At 35.7% G+C, this 26,198-nt stretch overlaps 1 protein-coding gene across 9 annotated transcripts in view; it reads left to right on the top strand.

Annotated features, from left to right (window-relative positions):
• Positions 1-26,198, top strand: part of KDM6A (lysine demethylase 6A) — a 207,132-nt gene that overhangs the window by 50,553 nt on the left and 130,381 nt on the right. For all 9 annotated transcript variants that reach the window (XM_081793061.1, XM_081793059.1, XM_081793066.1 and 6 more), the window contains one exon: positions 19,250-19,358. In XM_081793061.1, the coding sequence (XP_081649187.1) occupies positions 19,250-19,358 (109 nt within the window). The remainder of the gene's footprint in view (positions 1-19,249; positions 19,359-26,198) is intronic.

The following is a 26,198-nucleotide window of genomic DNA, read 5'->3' as shown; positions in this document are numbered from 1 at the left end:
CCTCTTCATAAAGAATCCAACACTTGATTTTGGAAAGAGCAAAATATATGTACCTCTAGTAAAGCTTAGGGAGAGGGCAGAAGGAGCATATATATAAAACATCAGGAATGAGAAAGGGATATAACCGTAATTAAAAACTATATGAGTATATGAGGTACAGCCAAACAGTAATTAACTTTAAAATCTTAGTGAAACAGGTGGTTTGTGACAAAGATGCAAATCATGAACTACGATTCATAAAGTTCACAGTGGTGGTAGATAGAAGTTTTCCAAAATTCGGATTTTTGCTTGGTATCTTAAACTGTGGTATTAACTCATTTAATCCTTGCAGTAATCCTATGAGGTAGTTGCTATAAAATATCCATGTTTTACAGAGCACAGGGAGATGAAGTGTCTTACCCAAGGCCACACAAAACAAAGCTAAAATTCAAAACCTACCTAGCCAAGGTTCCAGAGCCCACACTTTTATCCACTGCACTTAACTCTGGCATTAAAAAGGGTAAACTGTTTGGATACTTTGGTGTTATAAATACCATTAGTAGCTGCAGTGCCCACTGGGGAGCCTTAGGCTCAAAAGTCATTCAGACAAGTAAGACCTGATTAAGTCACACTTGATGTCAGATTGACATAGAAGGATATTGGACAGGAAACGGCATGCCAGCAGAGCAGTGACAGGCATTCCTCTTCCACGAGAATCCTTGCAGTTTTGTGTAGGGGTTAGTTTTTGGTTCACGAAGTGACAGCTCAGGTAGGAGAATGAGACTCACATAAGTGGGCACAGAACTACTCTTTCATACTAGTTTCCTGCGGTTGCTGTGACAAATTGCCACAAACTGGGTGGTTTAGAACAACCGAAATTTATTCTCACAGTTCTACAGGCCAGGAGCCTGAAATCAAGGGCGACAGGACTGCAGGGCAGTATTCTCTGGAAGCTCTAGCGAAGAATCACTTCTTTGCTTCTTTTCAGCTTCTGGTGGCTGGTCTTCACATCTCTGTCCCCTCTGTGTGTCTCTCTGAAAACCTTTACTCCTGCCTCTCTTACAAAAGGATACATGTGATTGCATTTAGGGTCCACCCAGATAATCCAGGAGCAGCACCTCCTCTCAAGACCCTTAACTTGATCACATATTTTGCCATATAAGGTCATCTTTTGTTCATCCTACCGCATCTGGTTGGAACACACATACCTATCCCAAATAGGAACCAATATCTTTGTAATTTTTATGGGCAGCATACTCTCCCTGCCTTTTCAATAGGGACATGTCCAGCTAAGAGTCCCTATACTGAAGAAATCTCAAAGCTATGGCATCCTTCTCTTTTTGCAGTTCTCTCACTTTAGATTTATTTCATCACTAGGATATTTACCATAATTGTGTTGTTGCTAATACATACATCTGACATTTCACCTTTATCAAAGGTTTTAGAAGTAGAAGAACTAGTTAACCCAAGGTCTGATTTGTCCATAAAAGAGAATGGGTTTTGTGGACCTACTCATAGTGACATATTATTTAGAATATGTCACAAATGATTACTATATATTGTTTTTTTGTAACCTTTCATGATTTGTTGATACTCTGATAGGCTTTGGGAGCAGCAGTGAGTTGATGATGGTACACAGGGTTCTTTTTCTTTCTTTCCAAAGATGAGGGTGTGTCACTGAGGATTTGTTTCAGGTTTTATAGATACTGAAAAGATACCGTAACCTTTGAATAGTAGCAAAAAATGTTTTTAAGGATTGGAGAAACAAAGTAGTAACATGATGGTTTGGGGCCGTTAGGCAAGCATGAAGGAAGGAACAGGAGAGTAATACCAGTTATTCCAATGTCAAGAGACAGTATTCTACAGTGCCAAAAAATTACATTCATTAATACCATCACCAATCTCATCGGAAAAACCTTTAAATTTTGGGAAGCTGTCAAGCTCACAGTGGAGGTAGATACAAGTTTTCTAACTTTCTGATTTCTGCTTGACATCTCAAGTTTGATCATTGGCATCAGATTACTGCTACTTGCTTTTCTTGAAATGACAGGCTCATTTCATTCGTTTTTAAGAAAATGTCTTCCAAGTACCTAAGTTTGAGTAAGCATAGTTTGTTAGTCATTCTTCTCCTTTTTTTGTTTATTTGTTTTGAGAGAGAGAGAGAGAGAGAGAACGAGCAAGTGAGTTGGGAGGGGCAGAGAGAGAGGAGAGAGAGAATCCCAAGCAGGTTCCACTGTCAGTGCAGAGCCTGACTTGGGGCTGGATCCCAAGAACTGTGAGATCATGACCTGAGCCGAAATCAGGACTCTGACCCTTAACTAACTGAGCCACCCAGGCGCCCCGTTAGTCATTCTTTTGAAGAAAAATGGTGTTGTGTGAAAAGAGACTAGTTCTGTTTACAACTGAAAACCTCACGTATGCTTTCCCTCAATACAACCATTGCACCTCCGTATGGAGCAGAAATGCTTTAAATGAAGTTCCCATGTTGCCACACATGTTATTAAAGCTGTGTACTAAAGGGTTGACATTTAATAAAATGATTTTTACTGTTTAATCAAGGATATTCTTTAAAATTTTAAAAATGTTTATTCTTGAGAGAGGGAGAAAGAGAGACAGAGACAGAGAGCATGAGCAGGGGAGGGGCAGAGAGGGAGACACAGAATCTGAAGCAGGCTCCAGGCTCTGAGCTGTCATTACAGAGCCTGATGCAGAGCTCGAACCCACGAACCGTGAGATCATGACCTGAGCTGTTCATGACGCTCAACCGACTGAGCCACCCAGGCGCCCCACATCAAGGATATTCTTAAGTGAAACTGACATTAACAAGAAAAAAACTATACGTGCTTGGTAGTCAAGATAATGACGATGTCTGGTTCAGTTTGGTGCCTCTGGCTTAACTCCTGCTAAGTTGCCAGCAGTTTTACTAACCATTAATTTTGCATCATCAGTATAAATGTCAGCAGAGTTAAAAAGCGAAATAACATCTTAGTATTAACAATGAAAATAACTTTGACTCAGCAGACCTCCGGAAAGGGTTTAGGAGACATCCATTTGTCTGTGAACCACTTTGAAAACAGCTGCTTTAGGGGATTATGGCATGTATTTTTTATTTATTAAAGTCTGAGTGGTATATTTTCCCTTTTCTTGGGCAATGCAAGATTCATAGAAACTTCACCCTTCACCCCTCCTTTATTCTATCATTGTTGTACATATTAATTCTGTATATGTTTTAAACATAAAATATTACTGTTGAAGTTGTCACCCACATGTTTAAGATTTTGTTTGCTTGTCATTTCTTCCTGCATCCTTTACCTTTCTTTTGAGATTATTTTCTTTTTTTTATGTGGGCTGGCTGTATTCATAGATGTGAATATGTCTTTATTTTGCCTCATGAAGTGTGTATTGAGGTTTTGTTATTGTTGTTTTGCATATGGGCTTTCAGTTTTTCCACCACCATTTGTTGAAGACAGTCCTTTCTCTGTTGAATTGCCTTTGCACCTTGTCCAAAAACAGTTGACTGTATTGGCATGGTTCTGTTTCTCGATTGTCTGTTTTGTTCCACTCATCTATATGTTTCTCCTTTCCTCAATACCACACTGTCTTGACTAGTGGTCAAGCCACAGCTTATTATATTGTCTTGAAATCAGATAATAGGAATCCTCTGACTTTGTTCTTTTTCAAAATTGTTTTTTGAAATTCTAGTTCCTTTTTTTGCACATCACCTTTATTTTTTTAAAGCTAATTTCCTATATCAAAATTTTTATTTTTTATTTTTAAAATATAATTTTTTGTCAAATTGGCTAACATACAGTGTGTAAAGTGTGCTCTTGGTTTTTGGGCTAGACTCCCGTGGTTCATCACTTACATACAACACTCTGTGCTCATCCCAATAAGTGCCCTCCTCAATGCCCGTCACCCATTTCCCCCTCTGCACATAACCTTTAGATCACTTTGTCAATATGTGCAAAGGAGCATGCTGAGATTTTGATTGGGACTGCATTGAATCTATATAAATGAGGGAGAATTGATATTAATAACATTTCCTATTTTGTGAACATGGTATATTTCTCTGATTGTTTTGGTGTTCTTTGGTTTCTTTCATCAGTGTTTTGTTGTTTTCCACACACAAGTCATATACATTTTTGTTAGATTTATACCTAAGTACTTCATTTTTGGGGAGTAATATAAGTGGTATTAAAAAATTTTTTTTCAATGTTTATGTATTTTTGAGAGAGAGAGCGCGCGCACACGAGCATGAACATGAGCGGGGGAGGGGCATTGAGAGAGAGGGAGACACAGAATCCGAAGCAGGCTCCAGGCTCTGAGCTGTCAGCACAGAGCCTGACGCGGGGCTCGAACCCACAAACCATGAAATCATGACCTGAGCTGAAGTCGGACGCTCAACTGACTGAGCCACTCAGTCACCCCTATAAGTGGTATTTTTTAAACTTTCAAATTCCAATTATTCATTGCTCATGTATAGGAATACAATTGACATTATAGCTTGATTATTATACTTATCAGTTCTAGTAATTTCTGTAATTTTAACTGCAACTTGTCACAGTCTACCTTCAAATATATTTTCCTTATGTCATGCATAGTATGGACTTTAACAAGAATGTACTTCCATCTCAACCATTCTTGTCTTTTGAATAATTGTCATACATTTTCATTCTATATATGTTACAAACCCTAAAACACGTTGTTACTGTTTTTTACTTTTATATAGCCTCTCTTAAAAATTAAACTTCGAGGGTGCCCATGGATGGCTCAGTTGGTTAAGTGGCGGACTCTTGCTTTAGGCTCAGGTCATGATCTCATGGTTCCTGGGATTGAGCCCCGCTTTGGGCTCTGTGCTCACAGCACGGAACCTGCTTGGGATTCTCTCTCTCCCTCTCTTTCTGCTCCTCCCCTGTTCGCACGTGTGCATGAGCTCTCTCTCAAAATGAATAAATAAAATTTAAAAATAAAATAAACTTCAAGGTAAAATTTACATATATTCTATTCCTATTTTTAGGTGTTTGGTGATTTTTGACAAATGTATACACTATGTGGTCTTTTGAAGATTGGCTTCTTTTACTCAGCATAATAGTACCTTTGAGATTCATTCATGCTATATCAATAGTTTTATTCCTTTATATTGATAAGTAGAATTCCATTGTATAGGTGTACCACAGTTTATCCATTTACCTGTTGAAGGATATTTGAATTGTTTCCAGTTTTAATTGATTATGAATAATGCTGCTATATAAACGGTAGTTTTTGGTATGTATGTATATAGGTTTTGGTATGAACATAAGTTTTCACTTCTTTAGGGCAGATACTTAGGAGTGAGATTGCTGGGTCATGTGATAGATGTATGTTTAACTTTGTACTTACTTGTCAAATTGTCTCCTAAAGTGGCTGTACCATTTTGCATTCTCACTAGCAATGTGTGAGAGTTCCAGTTCTGCATCTTCATTAACACTTGGTATTGTCACATTAAAAAAAAATTCATGAACCTTGAGGGCACTGTGCTAATGAATTAGGTCAAAAAGAGAAAAGGCAAGTACTATATGATCTCACCGTAACTGTGTGTGGAATCTAAAAAAGTAGAACCCATAGAAGGAGAGAGTAGATTGGTGTTTGCCAGGGGAGATGTTGGTCAAAAGGTAAAAACTTCAGTTGTAAGATGGGTAAGTTGGGGGGGAATCTAATGTATAGCCTGGTGATTTTAGTTAACAGTACTGTATTGTATTCTTGAGAGCTGGCTGCTGAGTGAGTAGATCTTAAGTGTTCTCACTACACATATAACCATATGAGGTGATGGATTTGCCAGCTGACCTTATTGTGATAATCATTTCGCAATGTAGACGTATATCAAATCATCACATTGTAAACCTTACACTTAACATGATGTTTATATGTCAGTGATATCTCAGTAAAGTGAGAAAAATTTTTTAGCCATTCAGTTATGTATGTAATGGCATCTCATGGTTTTGATTGATTTCTGTAGCTTTATAATGGGCCTTAAAATTGGGTCATAGGAGTCCTTCAGCGTCATTCTTTTCCAAAATTATTTTGACTATTCTAGTTTCTTTGTTTTTACATTTAGATTTTATGATCACTTCATCTGTATCTACGGACAAATCCTGATGGGATTTTGTTCGGGATTGCATTAAATCTATAAATTAGTTTAGGGAGAGTTATTTTAATGCTATTGAATCTTCTAATTCATGAACATAGGATTTCTGCACTTATTTGGGTCTTTGAATAAATCATCGCTGTTTTGTAGTTTTCAGCATACGGATTCTGCTACACATATTTTGTTAGAATTATATGTACATATTTCATATTTTTGGAGCTACTATAAATGGCATTTAAAAATTTTGTTTCCAATTATTCATTGTTAGGGCATAAAAATGCAATTTATTTTTTGTATATTGAACTTGTATCTTGTGACTTTGTTAAACTTGCTTATTAGTGATAGGAGGCCCCCCACCTTGATTTTTGGAGGGGGGGGTCAGTTGTGTTTTAAGGAGATATTAAAAAAATAAGAAAAATGTCTTTTGTAATTGTCCATGCAGTTACCATTTCTGATGGTCTTTATTCTGTGTTCTGCATCAAGATTTTCATCTGGTATAACTTTCCTACTGCCTGAGAATTTTTTTTTTTAACATTTCTTAGACTGTAGGTCTGCTAGTGTTAAATTCTTTCAACTTTTGCGTATCTAGAGAAGTGTACTTTTACCTTTTTTTTACAAGATGGTTTTGCTGAGTATAGAATTGTAAGTTGGCAAATTTATTTTCCTTTCCTTTCAGTAACTGTAAAGTTCTGTTTTATTCTAGCTTGCATTGATTCAGGCAAGAAAATTTTCTATGCTTGTGTTGCAGCCTGAAAAGTCTTTCTAGGCAGTAGGCTTGAGGTAGTTTTAGGGCTTACATACTTTTTTTTCCTACCCTCAAAGATTACGGTTATGCATTCTCCAGTATCCAACGTCTGAAAACATTTGTTTCACACATTTTCTCTTGTTTTTAAGTTATTTCATTCAGGAGTAAATTTGGTCCATTTCACTTCATCTTGCCTGCAAGCAGAAGTCCAAAGACTTAAGAATTTTAAACATCAAAATTCCTCATAGAGTGGAAGATTAAAATGTCAGTAAACATGTCATTCTAGCAATTCGGATGTATGTCTTACATAGAGAAACTAGATTTAAGGTTTTTCCTAAGACTAATGGGTTCATACTTTATTTCACTGATTTCAAATAGAAATTTATTTATCTATTTTTAAGTTTTTAATGTTTATTTATTTTTATTTTTGAGAGAGGGTGCGTGCTCAAGCATGTGAGCAGGGGCAGGGCAGAGAGAGAGGGAGACACAGACTCTGAAGCAGACTCTACGCTCCAAGCTGTCAGCACAGAGCCCAGCGTGGGCTTGAACCCACGAACCATGAGATCATGACCCGAGCTGAAGTCGGACGTTTAACCGACTGAGCCACCCAGAAATAGAAACTTAAGTATGAGCTTACTAGAGATGTAAACTAAGTTGAAATGGTGTTTTGGATGGTCACTTTTCATATTTTACATAAAAACATTTTAAATGAGTATTTAGTGTTAAGGCATTTTTCTTTTAATTCCAGATTCCTGGTACAGTGTGCTTTAAGGACTGATTGTTCAGATGAACTTTTTCAGATTAGTGGAGCAAATTTTTAGAAGAGCTGCTAATAGTAGGAGATATTGAATATGCTTGATACTTTTATTACTTTTATTCTTTCAATTTCTGAGTTAAAAACTTTTCAAGTCATACTGGAAAAATTTGTTATGATAGGCTGGGGTAGGGTTACCTTTTAGTAGTTTCTTAGACACGAACCCTTGTGAAATATCTAAGGAGTGGGTCATGCAACTGTTTGTTCCCTGATCTTTATTAATCAACAATTTGTGTTTTGCTGTGTTGCTCATTCTTAACAGTTTGTAGATCACAGTGGCAGACCAAATTTTTCTCAGTAGTCTTTTGAGTGTTACTGATTCTTAGGATTTTTATATATTCTGAATGTGGATGCTTTCTCACCATATGTGTTGAAAAGTGTTATTTTCCCAGTTTGTGACTTGCCTTTATACTTGTATGCGTGCGTGCGTGTGTATGTTATAAACTAAAGTCCCAAACGTTGATGTCATTGAATTAATCTTATCAACCTTTTTTTTCATGACTAGCATTTTTTTTTTTTTTTTTTTTTGTCTATGTTTAAAGCATTCCTAGCCTATGCTGAAAATCAAAGTCATTTTGCTGTTTTCTTATAGGTTTAGGTAGCTTTGCCTTTTACATTTAGGTCTTTAACTCGTGGGATAGGTTTTTGTATGTGTGGATATAGAAGTCTGATGTCTTTTTTTTCCTTCCTTCTTACAAATAGTCTTTTGACTCACCATCATTTTTTGATTAGGTTATTATTTGCCTGTTTTGTTAGAAGTTTGCATATATATGAAGGTGTGTTTCTGAGCTCTTTAGTCTGTTGCTAAATACTTGTATTTATGTGTCAATTCTCTTTATTTCTGTATTGTTATTGTAATTCATGATACCTGGTACAGTGCCAACTTTCTTTTGGTTATATTTGTGTAGTGTTTCTTTCTCTGTCTTTTTTCTCTAAATCTTTTTTATATTATATTTTAGATGTGTTAATAAATTGCATAAATCTGTAATAAAAAGTGTTGACAATCTTTTTTAAAAAATGTTTATTTTTGAGAGAGAGCACACGTGTACGTGGCGAGGGCGGGGTGGGCGAGGATCTGAAGCAGACTCTGTGCTGACAGCAGCGAGCCCGATGTGCGGTTCAAACTCACAAACTGAGAGATCATGACCTGAACCAAGGTTGGATGCTTAACCAGCTGAGCCATCCAGGCATCCTGCTAACAATCTTTTATTCTTAGCTAGCATATTTATTCTATTTTCATTTTGTTGTGGTTAATATATTGCATTAAGCAATATTCATTTAATAGATCCACATATTGATCACCTTTTTTTTTTTTTTTTTTTTTGCTCTGCTCTTTTTCTCTTTCCATGTTTAGTGACGTTTTGAATATAAAGAATTTACTTCAGAGCTGTAGAAATTCTTTTTAGGGCAGGGATGTCACAGTAGTGTGTTTGATTTGGGCCTATACTTTGGATTGCTGTTAGTTGAGGACTGCATATAGTTAAATTCTTGCTTGAAGATTTTATCTTCTACCCAGGTCGAATGAATTTGGGGTTTTGGTTACAAATACTCGAGGTTTTCCTCTCCAATCATTGCCATTATGGAATGGATAGTTTTCCTCATCTTTCAATGCCAGTTTTAAAAGAAAAATTTAAAAATTGTATTATTTTCCTATTTTAGTTTACACTTAGGTTGAAGGTGTAGCCCATTGAGGTCTCAGTGTTATGGGGAGAGTGTCTTATTTGACTCCTCTTCTTGGGTGGTCCCCAGCTTTGTGTTCTGCCCCCTGAATGAGGCCTCTAAACCCAGCACTCAGGTTCACACACACTTTCAGATGTCCTCAGTGCAAAAAATTGTTTCAGCACTCTCTCTACCCCACTCCCCCAAGTTCTCATCCCCCTTACCCCTCAAGCCCATTCTTCCTAATTAATTTTCTTACTAGGGAAATTTCACATTAAGAACCTTGTCTTACTCCCACTGCCACAGTTGGTTGTCTTGACATTTTTAGTTTTCTGCAGAGTGGTTGTCCAGGTTGCTTGAAACCCCAACCCTTTTCATTTTATGACCTGTATGGAAAAATAGTTTGTACTCACTCATGACCAGTAGAAACTATTGAAGGTGCTTAAGATGGGTGATGGTGCATAAACAGTGGCTCTGGCTGAGAGGTTCAGGCTGCCCTGGCACCTTGGCTGATTTTGCCTGGCAGCCCCAGAGGCTGAGGCTACCTCTCTTTCATTCAGCACTCCTGGTAATCTATTCCCAGTGCATGTGTTAGAAAGCATTCTATGTAGAATATAAATCACAGAAACAGAGCTGCATGTTAAGTTTTTTCGTTGATGAGAAAGGAAGGGAATTACAGATCCTGAATCATGCTGGGCCAGTACAAAATGACACAGGAAAGAAAAATGTAATTAGCTAGGTTCTTTCTTTACAATAGAAGAAAATATTGGTGACGGTTCATCAGGTCAGGGGCTGGGGATTTTCTAATTTTGAGCCTAACATACCTACTGTAAAGGAAGTGGTGGTTGGTTTTGAGAAAATAGGAACCTTTTACATCAGTAACTTGGTAAAGAATTCAAAGGCAAATGCATACTGGGAAGGGATATTCTGCCACAACGTTGTATGTAAAAGTCTTTTACATATAAATAGCACCTGACAAATCATTTAGGAAAAACTGTTCATAATCCAGTAGAGAAATGTGCACAGTCTACGAACAAGTTAATAGTTCTTGAAAGAAGTAATAAACTCAGTTAGTAAATATTTGGAAAAAAGTAATCAAAGAACTGAAAATGAGCACTGCTGGTGGAAGATTACATTGGTTCTGCTTTGCTGGTGGGATTATCAAAGCTAAATTGTGCTTTCTGTTTGACTGTGAGGAATTTATCCTAAAGAAATATAAATTGTCCAAATTATGTTCATTGGGTAATAATAGGAAGAACTTGGTTAACAACCAGATTCTCTTCAGTAGAAACAAATTGTGGTTTAGCTGTTCAGTAAAATGCTATGAGGTGTTAATTTTGATATATATCTATGTTTTGGTATGGTAAGCGGTTAATACTGAATTAAAGAAATAGTACAAATCTTTGTGTGCAGTTTTATAAACTATTTGAATATATGCATAGAGAAAAGTCTCTAAGGGTATATTCAGACTGGTTAAAAAGCTTTTTTGTTTTTTTCTTAAAGTGCTGTCTTTGGGGAGGCGCCTTTACTGTGTTGCAGATTCTCTAGTTATAAGGATTGTTCATTTATTTAGTAAATAAATTGAAGTGCTTACTACCTATTAGACATTGTAGAATTAAGGGGCACATGGGTAGCTCAGTCAGTTAAGCGTCTGACTTCAGCTCAGGTCACGATCTTGAGGTTTGTGAGTTTAAGCCCTGCATCGGGCTCCTTGCGCTGACAGTGTGGAGCCTGCTTGGGATTCTCTGTCTGTCTGTGTGTCTGTGTGTCTGTGTCTCTCTCTCAAAATAAATAAACTTAAAAAAATTGTAGAATTCAAAGCAGATGATGTTCAGTGGAGCTTATGCTGATAAATGCGATGGCTCCTCCCCGCTCTTTCCTCCAATGGAATGTTTGGTCCTTTTTATGTGCATTTATTATTATTATTATTTTAGAAATGTGTATAAAACAAATGAATGCAGACTTTACAACCACAGATATTAACTTGAACTGTATATATTATAGCAAGTATCCAGGTTATAGCAGGCATAATAGATACAGGTTTTGGTTTTTTTTTTTTGCCTTTATGCAAATTTGGTCTGCTTAATTTTGTTGTATATGGCTTTATTCCTTTTTTGTATATTTTTGGAAATCTTAAATGTGTACAGCTGAAATGACAGGGATTGCATATAAGATTGCCTCTGTCTTCCTCTAGATAAATAATAGACCCTATGGAGTAGCAAGCAAATTAGGTAAAATATAAGCTATAATGCCTACTGTTTTATATGGGAAATCACAAGATTACTTTGGGCTTTTGTCATAGAAATCACTCTGCTGAAATTCTGTCTCCTATATTCCTTACCTTCAAATTTAAAATATACATCGTTTTAAAGATTATTCAAAACTTAATATACATACTTGATTTGAAGAAACTTTATAAATAACTTGACTATGCCCTGTCTACACGGTGTTACATTTAGCATGATATAGAAAAGAAATATTTGGAAAATAACATAGACATTTTGACACAATAGCTTTTTTCAAATTTAATGCTGGCCCTGGGAGGGTATACGTCTGTACATGCGTGCTGATGTAGAGTTTATTCATTTGTTTGTCTGCATGCCATCAACGATAAAGGTTAAAACCTACTAACTCTGGAGAATTAGTAGTAATCCAGCAACTTGTTGACAGATCAGACAGGATAGCCTAGTGTGCTTTGTTGCAGCTGTATTTGGCCTTTTTTTTTTTTTTTTTGCCAAATATACTAGAAAGAGACAATAACAACACTAGATAAACTAAGGAGATATAATGCAGAAGATACAAAAAAGTAGGGTGAAGCCTTCATCTCGAAAATGTTATATGTGTTGCCTGAATTGGTGTATTATCCTTTTATATATATATATATATATATATATATATATATATATATATATATATATATATATATATGAATGAACAGTAGTGTTTTTCTGCCAAAGGTGGCTTTTGATTTTGGGGACTTGGTGTTTTTGTTCGTTTGGATTGTGTGTCTTTTTTTTTTTTTTTTTTTTAATTGTTGCATTTCATATGATTTAAAGTAAAGCAAAGTGAGAAAATCTGGTAAAGAACTGTGAGGCTAAGTCTTCCTGTGGCATGGTGGGAGCAGGAAGTGGCGATCTTACGCTTTTCTGCTTGGTGTAGAGGGAGCTAGTGTGTAGGAGTGTAAGAGGAAGAGCTGCTTATGGGGTCCTTAATATTGGAAGTGACTTTTAGGTCCTTAGGCATGGTCTGAGTTGAACACCTTACTGCTTACCCTGTACTGTAACCTCAGATACTGTTTGAATCCTACTTGGTAACTGTCACCTTGAGCACACTTTCTTTGCGGCTCAGTTTTCCTATCAATGAAGTAGGGTCTCCCTATTTCATATAGACATTGTGAGGATTCAGTGAATAAATATTTGTAAAGTGCTTAGAATAATGCCTGGTACATATCAAGGCCTCTAATATTAGCTATTTGAGCAACTTACTAAGTTATCTAGTTTTGATTTCAGTAGTGTATTTCTGTAAGAATATTTTGTAATAGCAAAGCATTTTCAATAGTTTGAAAAGAATGGTATGTAGGGTGCCATGATAGCATCGTGCAGGATGCTTGCTTACTCTTTAGTATCCAGCACATCCACTGAATGAAGAGCAGTAGGTCCAGAGAGGCTGAGAAATCCAGGAGCAAGACTGAGGTGCTTAAATTTTGTTATACTGCCTTTATTGTGATGCAGAAGATGTATATTAGTTGAAAATTGGAGAGAGGGAGATAGGGTAGATTAACAAACATGTACGTTCTTGCATCTTCTCTAAATTGTTAAGTATGGGTAACAGTTAACTAGATTCCTTTTTCCTTTATCCTTTTTGTATGTATTAATGATTATTTCATTAGGTGGCTGGGATTTTTAAATTTATCTTCTTTTAAAAAAATTATTTTTTGGAGGGAGGGAGAGAGCGAGTGAACATGTATGTGAATAGCAGAGGTGCAGAGAGAGAATCTTAAGCAGACTCCATGCCCAGCGTGGAGCTCCACGCAGGGCTCGATCTCAGGACAATGAGATCATGACCTGAGCTGAAATCAAGAGTCGGACGCTCAACCAATTGAGCCACCCAGGTTCCTTGCCCCACCCCCCCGCCCCGCCTTTCTTTTAAAGGAAGGAAGAGGGCTGCATACTCATTTGTTAAATAAAATAATTCTCAGAGACAGTCATCAGTGTCAGGCTTCTTTGCAACTCCACTGTTCTAGAAATTTAGGCTTCTGCTTTCCTCTGCTCCATCCTCAGCTTTTGCTTCCGCCATCTAGGTGATTCCAGCGGGGGGGGGGGGGGGGGGGGGGGGTTGAAGGAGAGCATGTCCTTCCTGGTATGCCATTGGCCAGAACTTAACCTCAGACTGCACCCACAAGGATGGCTGGGGATCCCAGTATTTGTTCTGTAGAAACATATGTGTAATTAAATTAGGGGTTCTCTTAACAGAGAAAGAAGAGAAAGGATATCAGGGACACCTAGAATCTGAAGCAAGTTGCAGAAGAACAATGTGTATATATAAGTGGGGAAAAATCTATCAGCTTGCATCTGCACAAAATCACCTTGAATAAAGTAGGAAAGTTTTAATGTTTGTTGCTTCTGGGAACGGGAATTGTCTGGCTGGGATCAGGATTAGGAGACAGACTTTTTACTGTATACCCTTTAGAATTGGTGATATGTACATTTTAATTTTCAGCAACAGTAAACAGGTATGGAAGTCTGATATACCAGTTCAGGAATAGCTAGGTCATTAAGAATCAGTAATTCTTAAGATTATCATTTTAAGTGTGCAACGTTTCCCTCATTTAAAAAATGTGAGTTGAAATTTCAAAAAATGATTTAGATTCAGGTAGTTTCAACTCTTTAAGATTTGTAAGGTGTTTGAGAAGTAGCCAGGCAAAGGCATTGCTGAATGTTTGGAAAAGGGAAGAATTCTCGTTATTTTTGAGACATATTTCTGGGAACGATATCAGCTTTAACAGTGCAAACATTTTTAGGGCTTGAAGGGAACACGTCAGGATACTGTATTTATTTAGAAATTAATTATGGAAATTCAAGTAAAATAAACTAATCATGCAATTAATTCAGGAGAGATGCACTCACGTGTGTGTGTGTGTGTGTGTGTGTGTGTGGGTTTGTATTATATATAATATTATACTTTGTTTATATCATAGAAGCCCAAGGAATCTTTTTAAAAAATGCAGCTCTTGAATTGTTTCCAAAGTAAGAAGTCTCTTTTCTAACTTTCACTAAGATAGCTTAGTAATTTATGCTTTATTTCTTTGCATCGATATGAGCCAAAGATGGCACATTTAATTTTTGGCATATTTAAGTTTTCCTCTTTTCTGATTGAACTGGAGTAAACTTGCTTATAAGTTATACCCATTCATTGGTCTGATGTTTGGAGTACCCAAAGTGCAGTTAATCTTATTTCCTAACAGACAGCTTTCTGAATTTTTGAGTAAAGCTTTAGCATCCCTGATAGTTCTCTTCAGTTAAACTTCTGCACTGACAGCGTGGAGCCTGCTTGGGATTTTCTCTCTCTCCTCCTTTCTCTCCCTGCTCTCTCAAGATAAATAAATAAACTTTAAAAAACTTAAAAAAAATAATTTTCGTACAATAGTTCCTCCATTCTTCACCAAAATTGTAGCTCTCTATAAGTTACCACCCGTTAAAATGTGGCACTCAGAACTGGCGATAATGTTAGAGATCTGGTCAGAGTAGGTAGACTGTGGCGAGCTGATCATTGGTGTTGATTTGTATAATATGCTTTATTAATTAGGGTCATGAGTACTTTTTTACTAGCCGTATTTCATGGATGACATGTTGACCTGTAGTCTGCTTAAATCCCTTAATCTTTTTCAAGTACTCAGGTGGCTGCCAAGCCATCTTGTATATCTCTGGCTGGCTTTTAGGACTTATGTGCAAGACTGCATGCTTATCTTTATTATACTCAACCTGAAAGTTTTGGTTCATTTAAAATCATTGGGGTATTTAAATCTACATTAATTTTCTCTACAATTTGTATGTCCCAGCTACTTTAGCTAATCTTTTAAATTGGAAAAAAAAGTCATTTGTTTAAAAGTTGCCTATATTTAGCAATTCTAAAATATTAACAAGTGTCAGGGCGCCTGGGTTGCTCAGTGGGTTAAGCTTAAGTCCAACTTTTTCGGCTCAGGTCATGATCTCACAGTTCGTGGGTTCGAGTCCCGCATCAGGCTCTGCGCTGACAGCTCAGAGCCTGGACCCTGTTTCGGATTCTGTGTCTCCCTCTCTCTTTGCCCCTCTCCTGCTCGCTCTGTCTGTCTGTCTGTCTCTCTCTCTCTCAAAAATGTAAAAAAAAAAAAAAAAAAAAACAAACAAGTGTTGTATTTTAGCTAGACCCTGACCAAGTTTATCATACAAGATTGTAGTTTTTAAGCAATTTTTAATGTTAACATTAAAAAAGTAAATTGGTTACAGGTCTGTGTTTAATGAGCTCTAAACTTCAACTGTCAAGGTTTAGAAATAATCTCACTGTTCTGAGATAACTGATTTTTCAGATAATAAATATAAAGCAGATACTGAGCACAAATTATGTTGAACATTGTGGAAAATTATACTGTAATGGGAGGAAGATATTGACATTCTGTACTTAGCTGGGAGGTTTTTAGTTTACTCTTCTTTGATTCTAGTATTTAATGATTAACTTTATTCTCATTCTCACTGTTTTTTACAGTAGGTGATAAGGATTATAGATGTGTAAGCCACTAACTAGAAGAATCCATAGGATGTAAAAGATTTTTGTGAAAAGCATTGTTTATCCCCGGTGAACTCCATTATTTTTACAGGCTTTTCATTTATGAACATGAGAAATTTTACTTTCTTAATATTTAGCACATGGATTAAATATTCACTTGTTTCTAAGCTTTAAACATCATCCAGCTGTACACTATCCATTAGCCACATGTCTATTTAAAGAGAAATAAAAATTAAAATGATATAATTTAAAAATTCAGTTGTTGACTTCTAGCCATGGTTCAAGTGCTCAATAGCCACATGTGCCTAGTGGATAGTATATTGGGCAGGACAGATTATAGAACATTTTTATCATTGTAGAAAGTGCTCTATTGAATGGTGCTGATCTAGATGGAAATGATTTTCATTAAAATTTCTGACTATCCTCACATTAGAGGTAGGATGATTCCTAGAGGAAAGCATAATAATTTTTTAATGGTTTTTATAAGAATAGAAATGGTAGAGGTTAATTATGAAACAATCTAGGAAATAGAAGTAAAAAGAACAAATAAATAATGTTTCTGTATGACTTTGTATTTTTAACATTTGTTTTATAGTCTAGTCCTTTTTTCCCTGTGTACACTGTATGGGGATGATTTTACTTGCGTATACTTCAAGTAAAAACAGCAAGAATATAAAAGCAACTATTTTAACAGGCAATATTTTTGATTTATAGAAGTCTATCTAAACTTTGTTCTAAATCTAAACTATCTATATAGATCTTCTAGGTGTATAGCCTTTTGACTAAAAATGTTATTGTAAAAATACTGTGTTTCATTCTAGATTATTGTATGAGTTAGGAGTATTGGAAATTATCCCCAGTTATTTTCCTTTAAATGCTTTTAAAAAATTGTTAGTATTTGCCTGTATCTAATGCCAGGGTTTTCCTCAAACACTTCAAATAAATTCATGAGGTTTCACTACGAAGTGGTGACACGAGCACTTGGAAACTTTGTTCTGACTTTTTGCTCCTCTTCATCTTATTCAATATTTGGCTCTGTCAGCATCATCTTTGACCAGCACTATCTGTTGGTAGGTACATGCTGCCTTTGTTGGAAATGATTATGAAGTTGATGGTGAAGCCTGAGTGTATGGGTGGGTAGGCGAATTGAAAGTCTGTCCATTCTGGCTTTTACCTGGTTTTATGCTTCACGATGATCAGAGTTATGTATGGTATTCATTTTCGATGTGTTCCTTTGTTTTATGGGCACTGGAAGATAAGGCAGTAGATCATGGTAGTGGCATCAAGGTATGGCCATAGGACGGGAGTATAGAGTGTTGCCATCTGTTTGCTTATTAGATCATTAAAGAAAATTTCTTTGGACTTATAACTTGAATCCTTTTTTCACTATGGAGCCATATTTGCTCATAAATTTAATGCTGATCAGCCATAAGGAATTATCAGGGAGGAGTAGAAAAAGTTTCTAAATAGCTTACTAAGAGTTTAAGAAGAAAAGATAATAACTATTTTAATGAGTACTTTATTTACAGTTACTCTTTACTTTAAAGTCACTCATTTAATGTAAAATTAAGAATTGTCATGGTGTAGCCCAATAATTTTATGAATTTTTCTGATATTAAAAAGTACTGAAGTAAATTGTATCTTTGTACTTTTAACCATCTGCCAGATAGGATTATATATGACTTAAATAAAGAGGATCTTGAGATTTCATGCCTCCAAATTATAGTAATTTCTGAGACTTCAGTGTAGCATTCAGAGTCTTAATTACAGGGAAGCAGAATGATTAGTTTTTAGTGATTGTGATTTGGTACATATGCACATGCAGATAGCTAAGAGTGGAATAAGAAATGAAGAGAGCCCTTTTGTAAATGTTAGGCTTTAAAGATAGTAGAGTCATCCTAGAATTTGCCTGGTTTAGGATGGCTTCTCCAAACTTGATGAACATTTACGTATGTGCTTTGCATAGGTAAATTTTAGGATAGACATTTTGAGACTCTCCATCAAAAGGCCCTATATTTCACAGGAGAGGAAAAATCAAGAGATTTTGAGTGGTTACTTTGTCCCACATCACATTTTCTTATCTCATCAAATGCTCTTGAAGTGGTAGTGAAAGGATTTTTTGGTAACAGAAGCTATTCTGGTTCTTTTCTTTGTGGGTGCCAAACCTGGGAATGTACCCAGAGATTTGAGAAATCATATACTTTTTCTTTAGTGACTCCAGGACACCTTATAGCACATAACATTGTAGAGTAAATCATTAACAGGGAAATTTTGACACTGTTGGAAAGCTTGAAACAGCCTTGAAAGAGAGCTTTTACTTATCTGGCGAGAAAGTAAAGAAACAATTATTAACTATCTGTGGAGTGCTAAGCACTGTGATAAACCCTTATTGAAGTCTTCTAATTTGAATCCTTTTGTCAGTCCTCTGTTACTAAACCTGAGAGTCAGAGAGAAGTTCCCCAGGATCTCCTGTAGCTAATGGCAACTGGAATTTGTCAGGATTCCAGAAGTCTGTTCTTTCCATCGTTCATTTTCTCTTGCAGTCTTCTTTATTACAAAAAAAAAAAAAAAAAAAAAGTCTCCTTAACATAGTATGCTACTTTTTTTATCTGGTGAAGAAATTGTGAGAATGAGTATATAATGAGTGTATGTGAGGGTAAGACGAAAGACCGGAGTTGGAGTGGGTTTGAAGTATATCATGAGAAGACGTCGCAAAGGCAGTTCATGGTAGCTTAAACTGATAGAGGTTATGACAGAAAGCTGTTCAGTATTAATGATAGCTATTATTACTCTGGAGATTCTGTGAATTCTCACATAATTGAATAAAGTTCTTTCCATCTGCGCAAAAGATGGATATTATTTGTTTATGGCAACAAGGACCACAGTAATAATTTAGATTTATAACTTATGAGTAAAGTTATCAAAGTGCTCCCTATCTGGCAACTATTTGTATTTTATAGGTAAAAAAAGTATTTATGCCACAACCAGTGGCTCTTCTAATAAATACTTAGGTATCTAAGGAATGCTGCATGGACTGTGTCTGAGGTAGAAGTGAAATACATTGATTTCTTGGGTGATTGAATGGAGGATATGTGCATTATCTCAGGAAGGAAATACATTTTAGGGTTTTTCTTTCTTCTTAAATGTTTGTATTTTTTATTTCTAGGCTGTTCGCTGCTACGAATCTCTAATCTTAAAAGCTGAAGGAAAAGTGGAGTCTGATTTCTTTTGTCAATTAGGTCACTTCAACCTCTTATTGGAAGATTATCCAAAAGGTAATTTTTTCCCCTTGTTAATTACTATTTGACTTATATATGTATTGAAAATAATTGTAATTGTTTGTACTCTACTGAGGGAGCTATCATTTTTACTTTTAAGAAGTTGTAAGCTTGTGAACATCCTAAACAATGAGAAAGAAAAATGGGGTGGGAAGAAATGTGAAAAGTTCATGTAACTCTATGTAAATCATCAATAAGTTGACCAGTTAAACTGATAACCACCTATATGTGCACTTCTGTTCTGTTTTGGGAAAAAATCCCTGCCCTTTAAAGGTTCTACCATAGTAGAAAGTGAGCCATTGATGGACACTCTGGAGAAGTAACAGAGACTCTGTATTTCTCTTCTTTATCCTGGCTGTGAAACTTCCATTTTAGCTAGAAAATATTTAAATGAAAATCTGATCTGTAGTCATGTTATTGTAAAGGTAAGTAACACAGAGAGGTGATTACATATGAGCTTGAGCACCGGAGAGAACACATTTTTTATTCATTTGAAGTTTTTTTCCTGTAAGAAGTGAGTTAAATGACTGAAGGCAGCCCCCGAGATATGTCCTTTTTATAGTACCAAGCTGCTGATGCAGATCATTACTCACTTAGGAAGATAAAGCACCCCCAAATACCACCCACTCCTCCAATACCAAAGGCAGAACCCATAGCAAAGAAAAATTGTATCCTTAGAAACCAGAAAGTTTTAACCTTCTGATGATAGTAAACATCTGAATGCAGAGGAAGTAAACATAGTATGTGTTTAGTGGGCAAAGCAACTGGCAGGTTTCAGGGCTGGAGCGAAGGATCACTGCTGTTTAATGTTGATGTTTTATTGTGCCACTTTTTTATTAGGTCAGGTGAACACTTTCCTAACGAATATGCAATTTTTATTTGACACGGGTGTTATATATGAGGTTTGAAGTTAGGCTTCTCTCCCAGCTCATCTCTATTGTTTATAGTGGCATTATCCTTAACAGATTTTATATATATTATATATAGATTATATATATATAATCTATATATATTATATATAGAGATATATATATAATTATATATATAATCTATATATATTATATATAGAGATAATCTATAATATATAATATATATAATATATATATAGATAATATATAATATATATTAATATATATTCCTAAAAATCCTAAATTCCTAATATATATATTAATTCCTAAATTCCTAAAATATATATTAATAATATTAATAATTTATTAATCATATAATAATTATATAATATTATATTATAATAATATATAATATATAATATGTATATAATATATATTATATAATATTAATAATATATAATATATTAATATAATATAATATATAATATATAATAAATAATATATATTATATATAATATTATATAATTATATAATAATTATATAATATTATATATATAATATTAATATATATAATATAATAGATATAATATAATATATACAATATAATATATATAATATATTATAATATATATTATAATAATATAATATATATAATAAATATATTAATAATAATAATAATATATAATATATAAATAATATAAATATATATAATATATATAATATATAATATATAATATAAATAATATAATAATACATATAATATATATATTATATATAATATAATATATAATATAATATATATAATATATATATTATATATTAATATAATACATATAATATATAATATATATTATATATATAATTATATAATAATTATATAATATATATAATATATATAATATATATAATCTGTTAAGGATAATATAAGGAATATATATATAAATATCCCTGAGCTTCAGTCTTCTAATCTGAAAAGCAAGAGATAGAAGGTTTTGGGGATTGCTCTGTGAAACTGGTTAGTACTTAGAAAATGTCTTCAGGATCCTAGGTATTAATCATTATTTAACACTCTATGTTTTAATTTTAATTAAGGCTAGTAACTCATTTAAAGGAAACTGTTTTACAAAAGACACAGAAATCCTGTATAATACAAATTTTTAATGCCACATCTTGTACTTGGAGAGCATGCTAATTTGAAGGCACATAAACAGACCTAGACTTGAAAATTAGGTTTGTATATGGAGGATTGGACAGAGGTTCTTGCTGCTTTGTTGTCAGATAGATAGATAGATAGTAGCTTTTAAAACTTTATTAATCTATGAACTTAGCTATATTTTCCATTTATAAAGTGTCTGGCTATGAAGGTAATGAAGAGTCTAGGAATATTTGTTTTGGATGGTTTTTTTTCTTTTCTTTTTTGGGAGGTGAGGTGGGGGCATGTGGCAACTAGACTGTTGGCAAACTAGCTGGCAGGAGTAATCTAATAAGATGGGAGAAGAGAATGATAACCTTTGAGGATTTTAAGTCCTGGAAAAGAGGTACTCTGAGACCCATTTACTGTCATGTAGATGAACTGGCCATTGATAGCTAGGCAGTAGGTCAATGATTTGTAACAGGAAGGAGAAGAAGGTGGCAGTGGACGCAGTATATTGGTATATTTTTCTATTTTAATATTTTAGTCTATTTTAATATTTTAAGCTGATGGCTTCTGTTTCCTTGATGTTTTTTTAATCCTCCTTGAGTCTTTATTGACCACGTTTCCAAGATTTAAAAAAAAATTCCTTTCTATATACTAATTGTTGAATTCTTTCTGTCCACTCTTCACCATCTTCCTGTAAGTCCAGAAGTAGAGCCTGTCTCTAGCAGGCCCCTCCACACTCCATCACCACCACCACCACCACCACCACCACCACCACCACCACCAGTTTATGGAGACATTTGTTGCCTTGGGCTGCTTCCTCCTCTCTTTGGAACCCAGTACGAGATGAGAAGCTCTGGCCCCAACCAAATAGGCACTTAATTTTGGAGAAGAGATTATAAACCATGGCTTTTTAGGGAGTAAACAGGAACCATGCAACGAACATGTTGAATAAGCTCCTCAGGTGTATGTATGTGGGGGACTTACTGGTCCTGTTATTCTGAAGACGGTTCTTTAATTATAGTCCTGAGTCCTCTTCTTTGTGTGAAATTTTCTGAGCTTGGGGTTCCTTGTGAGAAACTGCTTCTACTTCTGCAGTACGGAATGGTAGAATCTGTTTTGTGTACATTTTGGACTGTGTTTTTTCTGTCCTTACTTGTCATTCTGATCCCATCTTGCTTCCTGTCTTACAGGAATTCCTAAAAATTTCTGATCTGCAGATGGTATACTTTGATTATCATTACTGTTATGGATTTATTCATTAAAAGATATTTCCTGTCTTGTCAGATGAATTTGAAGCAGAAGGGAAAAAAGATTTTCTAAAACAGTTTTTTAAAGCCTTTCTGGTTCGCAATTTGTTTGAAGAGTTTTAATTTTTAAAAACAATTTTGATCATCTGATTGGGTCATTTGGCTTCTAAGAATTTATCCTTATTGTAGGAAAACGAAGGCTCAGTGCACACGGCCTATTGCAGGTTGGAGTCCTCTGGAGGGAGTTCAGCATTCAGGATATTTAGTAAGGAGGGCCTTTAGGATCAGCACCTGTGGAAGGTAGGGGACAAAGGATTGGATTGGAGAAGAGGGAGGAGTGGACAGAGGTGAGAAATTGAGCTGTCACAGCCTTGGCCAGGTCCGTGGGGAGCCTTGGAGCTAGAATGGCCCTTCAGAGCTATCCCAGCTTCCGGGCAAGGTGAACAGGCCTTTATACTCCATCCTTTTGATATTGGATACTGGCCAGCCTGGGAAGGAGTGTGATCTCGGGCAAGGTGGCTCTGCACCTAAGGCAGCTCACTGCTGGAGGCTGTCTGCGGGCAGGACTCCCAGTATTCCTTCCTTGAAGCAGGATTTGAATGGGTTTTCGCTGCATCTACCATACCTCCTTGCCACTCCTCACCCCAAAGCTAACCCGTTAACCTTTGCCCAACCAAAGAGCTGATGGAGCTGTCAGACAGGCTGTGTTAAGCCATGGAGATGGGGCGGTGATTTCTCTTCCTTGGGTTGGAAAAGAATCCTAGAGAGCCCTGGGCTGTAGGACAAGCATAGATATTCTTGCGAATATATGTGATGGACCTTAGGAGCAGTTTAATAGAAATCGTAAGTATCTGTAAATATGTGTGGCAGATTATAGGAAATGATAATCACTAAGTTAAGTAAGTTATTTATAAAATTAAGTAGCAAATTACCTCAGACCACACATCAAAATTATAAGGTAGGAAACTTGGGAGATAGTAAGAATTCCTAAAGGAAAATAGTTGAAGGAGATCTAATAATTACCCGTTCCTGATATCAGCATGAAAACCTTGAAACTTTAAGTTTCTTTATGGTTCATGGTGAGCTGGGGGTTTTCTTTGAAATTCCTGCCAGGGATTGATTTCTCTCCCTTCCCTCCTTCCTTCAAGTAGTTTGTCATTTTGTTGCATTGTCTGTCACTTGTGGTCAAAATAAATTTTGGTTTTAGTTGCTCAGCAGTTACAGATGTCTAGGGCAAGTTTCCAGCCAAGAGTTGCTAATGTGAAGAGGTCTTAATCAGAGTAGATGAGCTCTCTTTGTCTTCTCTCTGTCTGTCTTGGGTGGAATGACAATACTCCATCCTAAGATATATGAAGTATAAGAACATAGAGTGCATGTTTTCCAGTCATAGATGTTGAGTTTGGCTTCTTCAAAAATGACTGTTTTTGTTTTTTTAATCCTTGCATGCTTCTCTTCATTGTTGTAGCTGTTAGAACTAAAGGTTGTGGTTCTTTTAAGAACCTGCTTTGTTTAAACTCCTTTCACTTAGAGAATCATTGGGAATTAGTTTGCATAGTATATATGTTTGCTATACAGTAAAAATTTGTGTTGAGATAGTAAAATAAAATGAAATAAAAACCCAAAGCACTGACCTAAACGGCCGTGTAGTATCCATAGAAAATGAATATTACGTATCTCTCTGAAAACCCATTGCGGTTGGGGTGATTGCTCACACATTGTCATTGTACTCACAGTCATTGCACTCGATTTTTCCACGCGACTTTAGTGTATTGAGTGGTTTTTGAACTGTGATATAAATATATATATTATAATATATATTTAAATATATAAATATAAAATAAAAAAAATATATAAAGATCACCAGTGCCTCCACGCCTTTCATTGCAAATTTGGGAATCCCCGATTTTGCTCAGTCTGCTCATGGCTTAGAATTACAAAATGCACTGTAGAAATACTGAAGGGAGCAAAATAGTCACCATAACCCAGGCTGTCACAAGCCTGTGTCTAGGCAATAAGCACAAGTTATAGTAGCTTCAAGAACCAGAGAGCTGTAGCAGAACACATTGAAGGGAACACAAAGAAGACATATAGTTGGTGTCTCTTGTAGTAAGCCAGATGTGAGATACTAAAGACCTTGAGGAGTATATTAATTTAATAATGACAAGGAAGCAGTAAGTCTGAGATCTCAGTATGTGCATTAATTTGACTTGAAGGCCTCTGAAGGTGCTGATGTAGTGGTAAAAGGATTGTTTCTTTGCTTTTCCAACTTTCTGTCTGCTTGAATCTGTAATATTAAATCTTTTCAAACGTGTGGAGAGAGGGGGATGTGGGAACAAAGATCTGTTGTGGTGGATGCTGTTCATAGGGCTTTTCAAATGTTAACATGTATTTAATATGTATTAATGCTGCATAAAAAGGAAAAGATGGGGGCGCCTGGGTGGCTCAGTCCGTTAAGCATCCAACTCTTGATTTCGGCTCAGGTCAGGATCTCACAGTTCATGAGTTCAAGCCCTGCATTGGGCTCTGTGCTGGCAGTGCAGAGCCTGCTTGGAATTCTTTCTCTCCCTGCCCCTCCCCTGCTCCACACACTCTCTCTCTCTCTTCAAATAAACTTAAGAAAAAGGGAAAAGATGTGTCTTAGGCAATCAGGATTTGAGAAGGCGAAAGGTGCTAGTGAGCTAAGTACATCAGTCATTTATATGAAATGAAATAGTTAATATAAGCTCTCTGAGATACTCATTTATTCCAGGGTATAAATAAAAATTTTTCATTCAAGCCTCAGGTAACAAAACAAAACAAATCAAAGAACTCTTTAGGCAACTGCAGCCTGTTCCTGGCCTAAAGATGGCAGTCAGTACAGCTGACATAGCTTTGTTTCCTTCCAGACCCGCAGACTCATCCACTAGCAGCTAACCTGTAGTGTTATACACTGGCTACAAATACTGAGTTCTGCCTGCAGTTAGTACATAGCCTAATATTGGGAGTATAGACGGAATTTTAAATCTTTTCCTTCCTTGCATTTCTATCGCATCTAACTCTGAAGGCGGTTCCCTTTTTTTCTGGCAAGGCTGTCACCTTTAACTTACATTGTTGTTTCGTTTTATCCTGTGCTGCATATATGGACTTGTCACCAGGCACACCCTCTTTGTTTTGTTTTGACAGTCTTAACCCAAAACCATAATATTTCCAAGCATGCCGAAGTCGTAAATCTTTCTTAACCCTCTTTACTCCCTACTGCATTTCTCTGGAAATACGGCTCTCTTTATTTAATTGCAAACAGATTCTATTGTAGCTTTGAACTTCTCTTTTTATTCTTCAGTTACACCTTACTCTTTTATTGAAAAACTCTTTAGGCTGCTTGTGATCTCTAAAGAATTAACTAGAATTAAATGGCTTGATATCCACTCATTGTCAGGGAAATGCAAATCAGAACTACAGTGAGCAGTCACCTCACACCTGTCAGAGTGGCTAAAATCAACAAGACAAGAAATAACAAGTGTTGGCAAGGATGTGGACAAAGAGGAACTCTTGTGTGTTGTTGGTTGGAATGCAAACTGGTGCAGCCATTCTAGAAAACAATAAGAGGTTCCTTAAAAATTTA

Source organism: Panthera onca, chromosome X, assembly GCF_046562875.1.
Source record: "Panthera onca isolate mPanOnc1 chromosome X, mPanOnc1 haplotype 2, whole genome shotgun sequence".
Lineage (NCBI taxonomy): Eukaryota > Metazoa > Chordata > Mammalia > Carnivora > Felidae > Panthera > Panthera onca.
The sequence above is the reverse complement of the archived record's forward strand: the minus strand, read 5'-3'. Positions and strand labels throughout refer to the sequence as shown.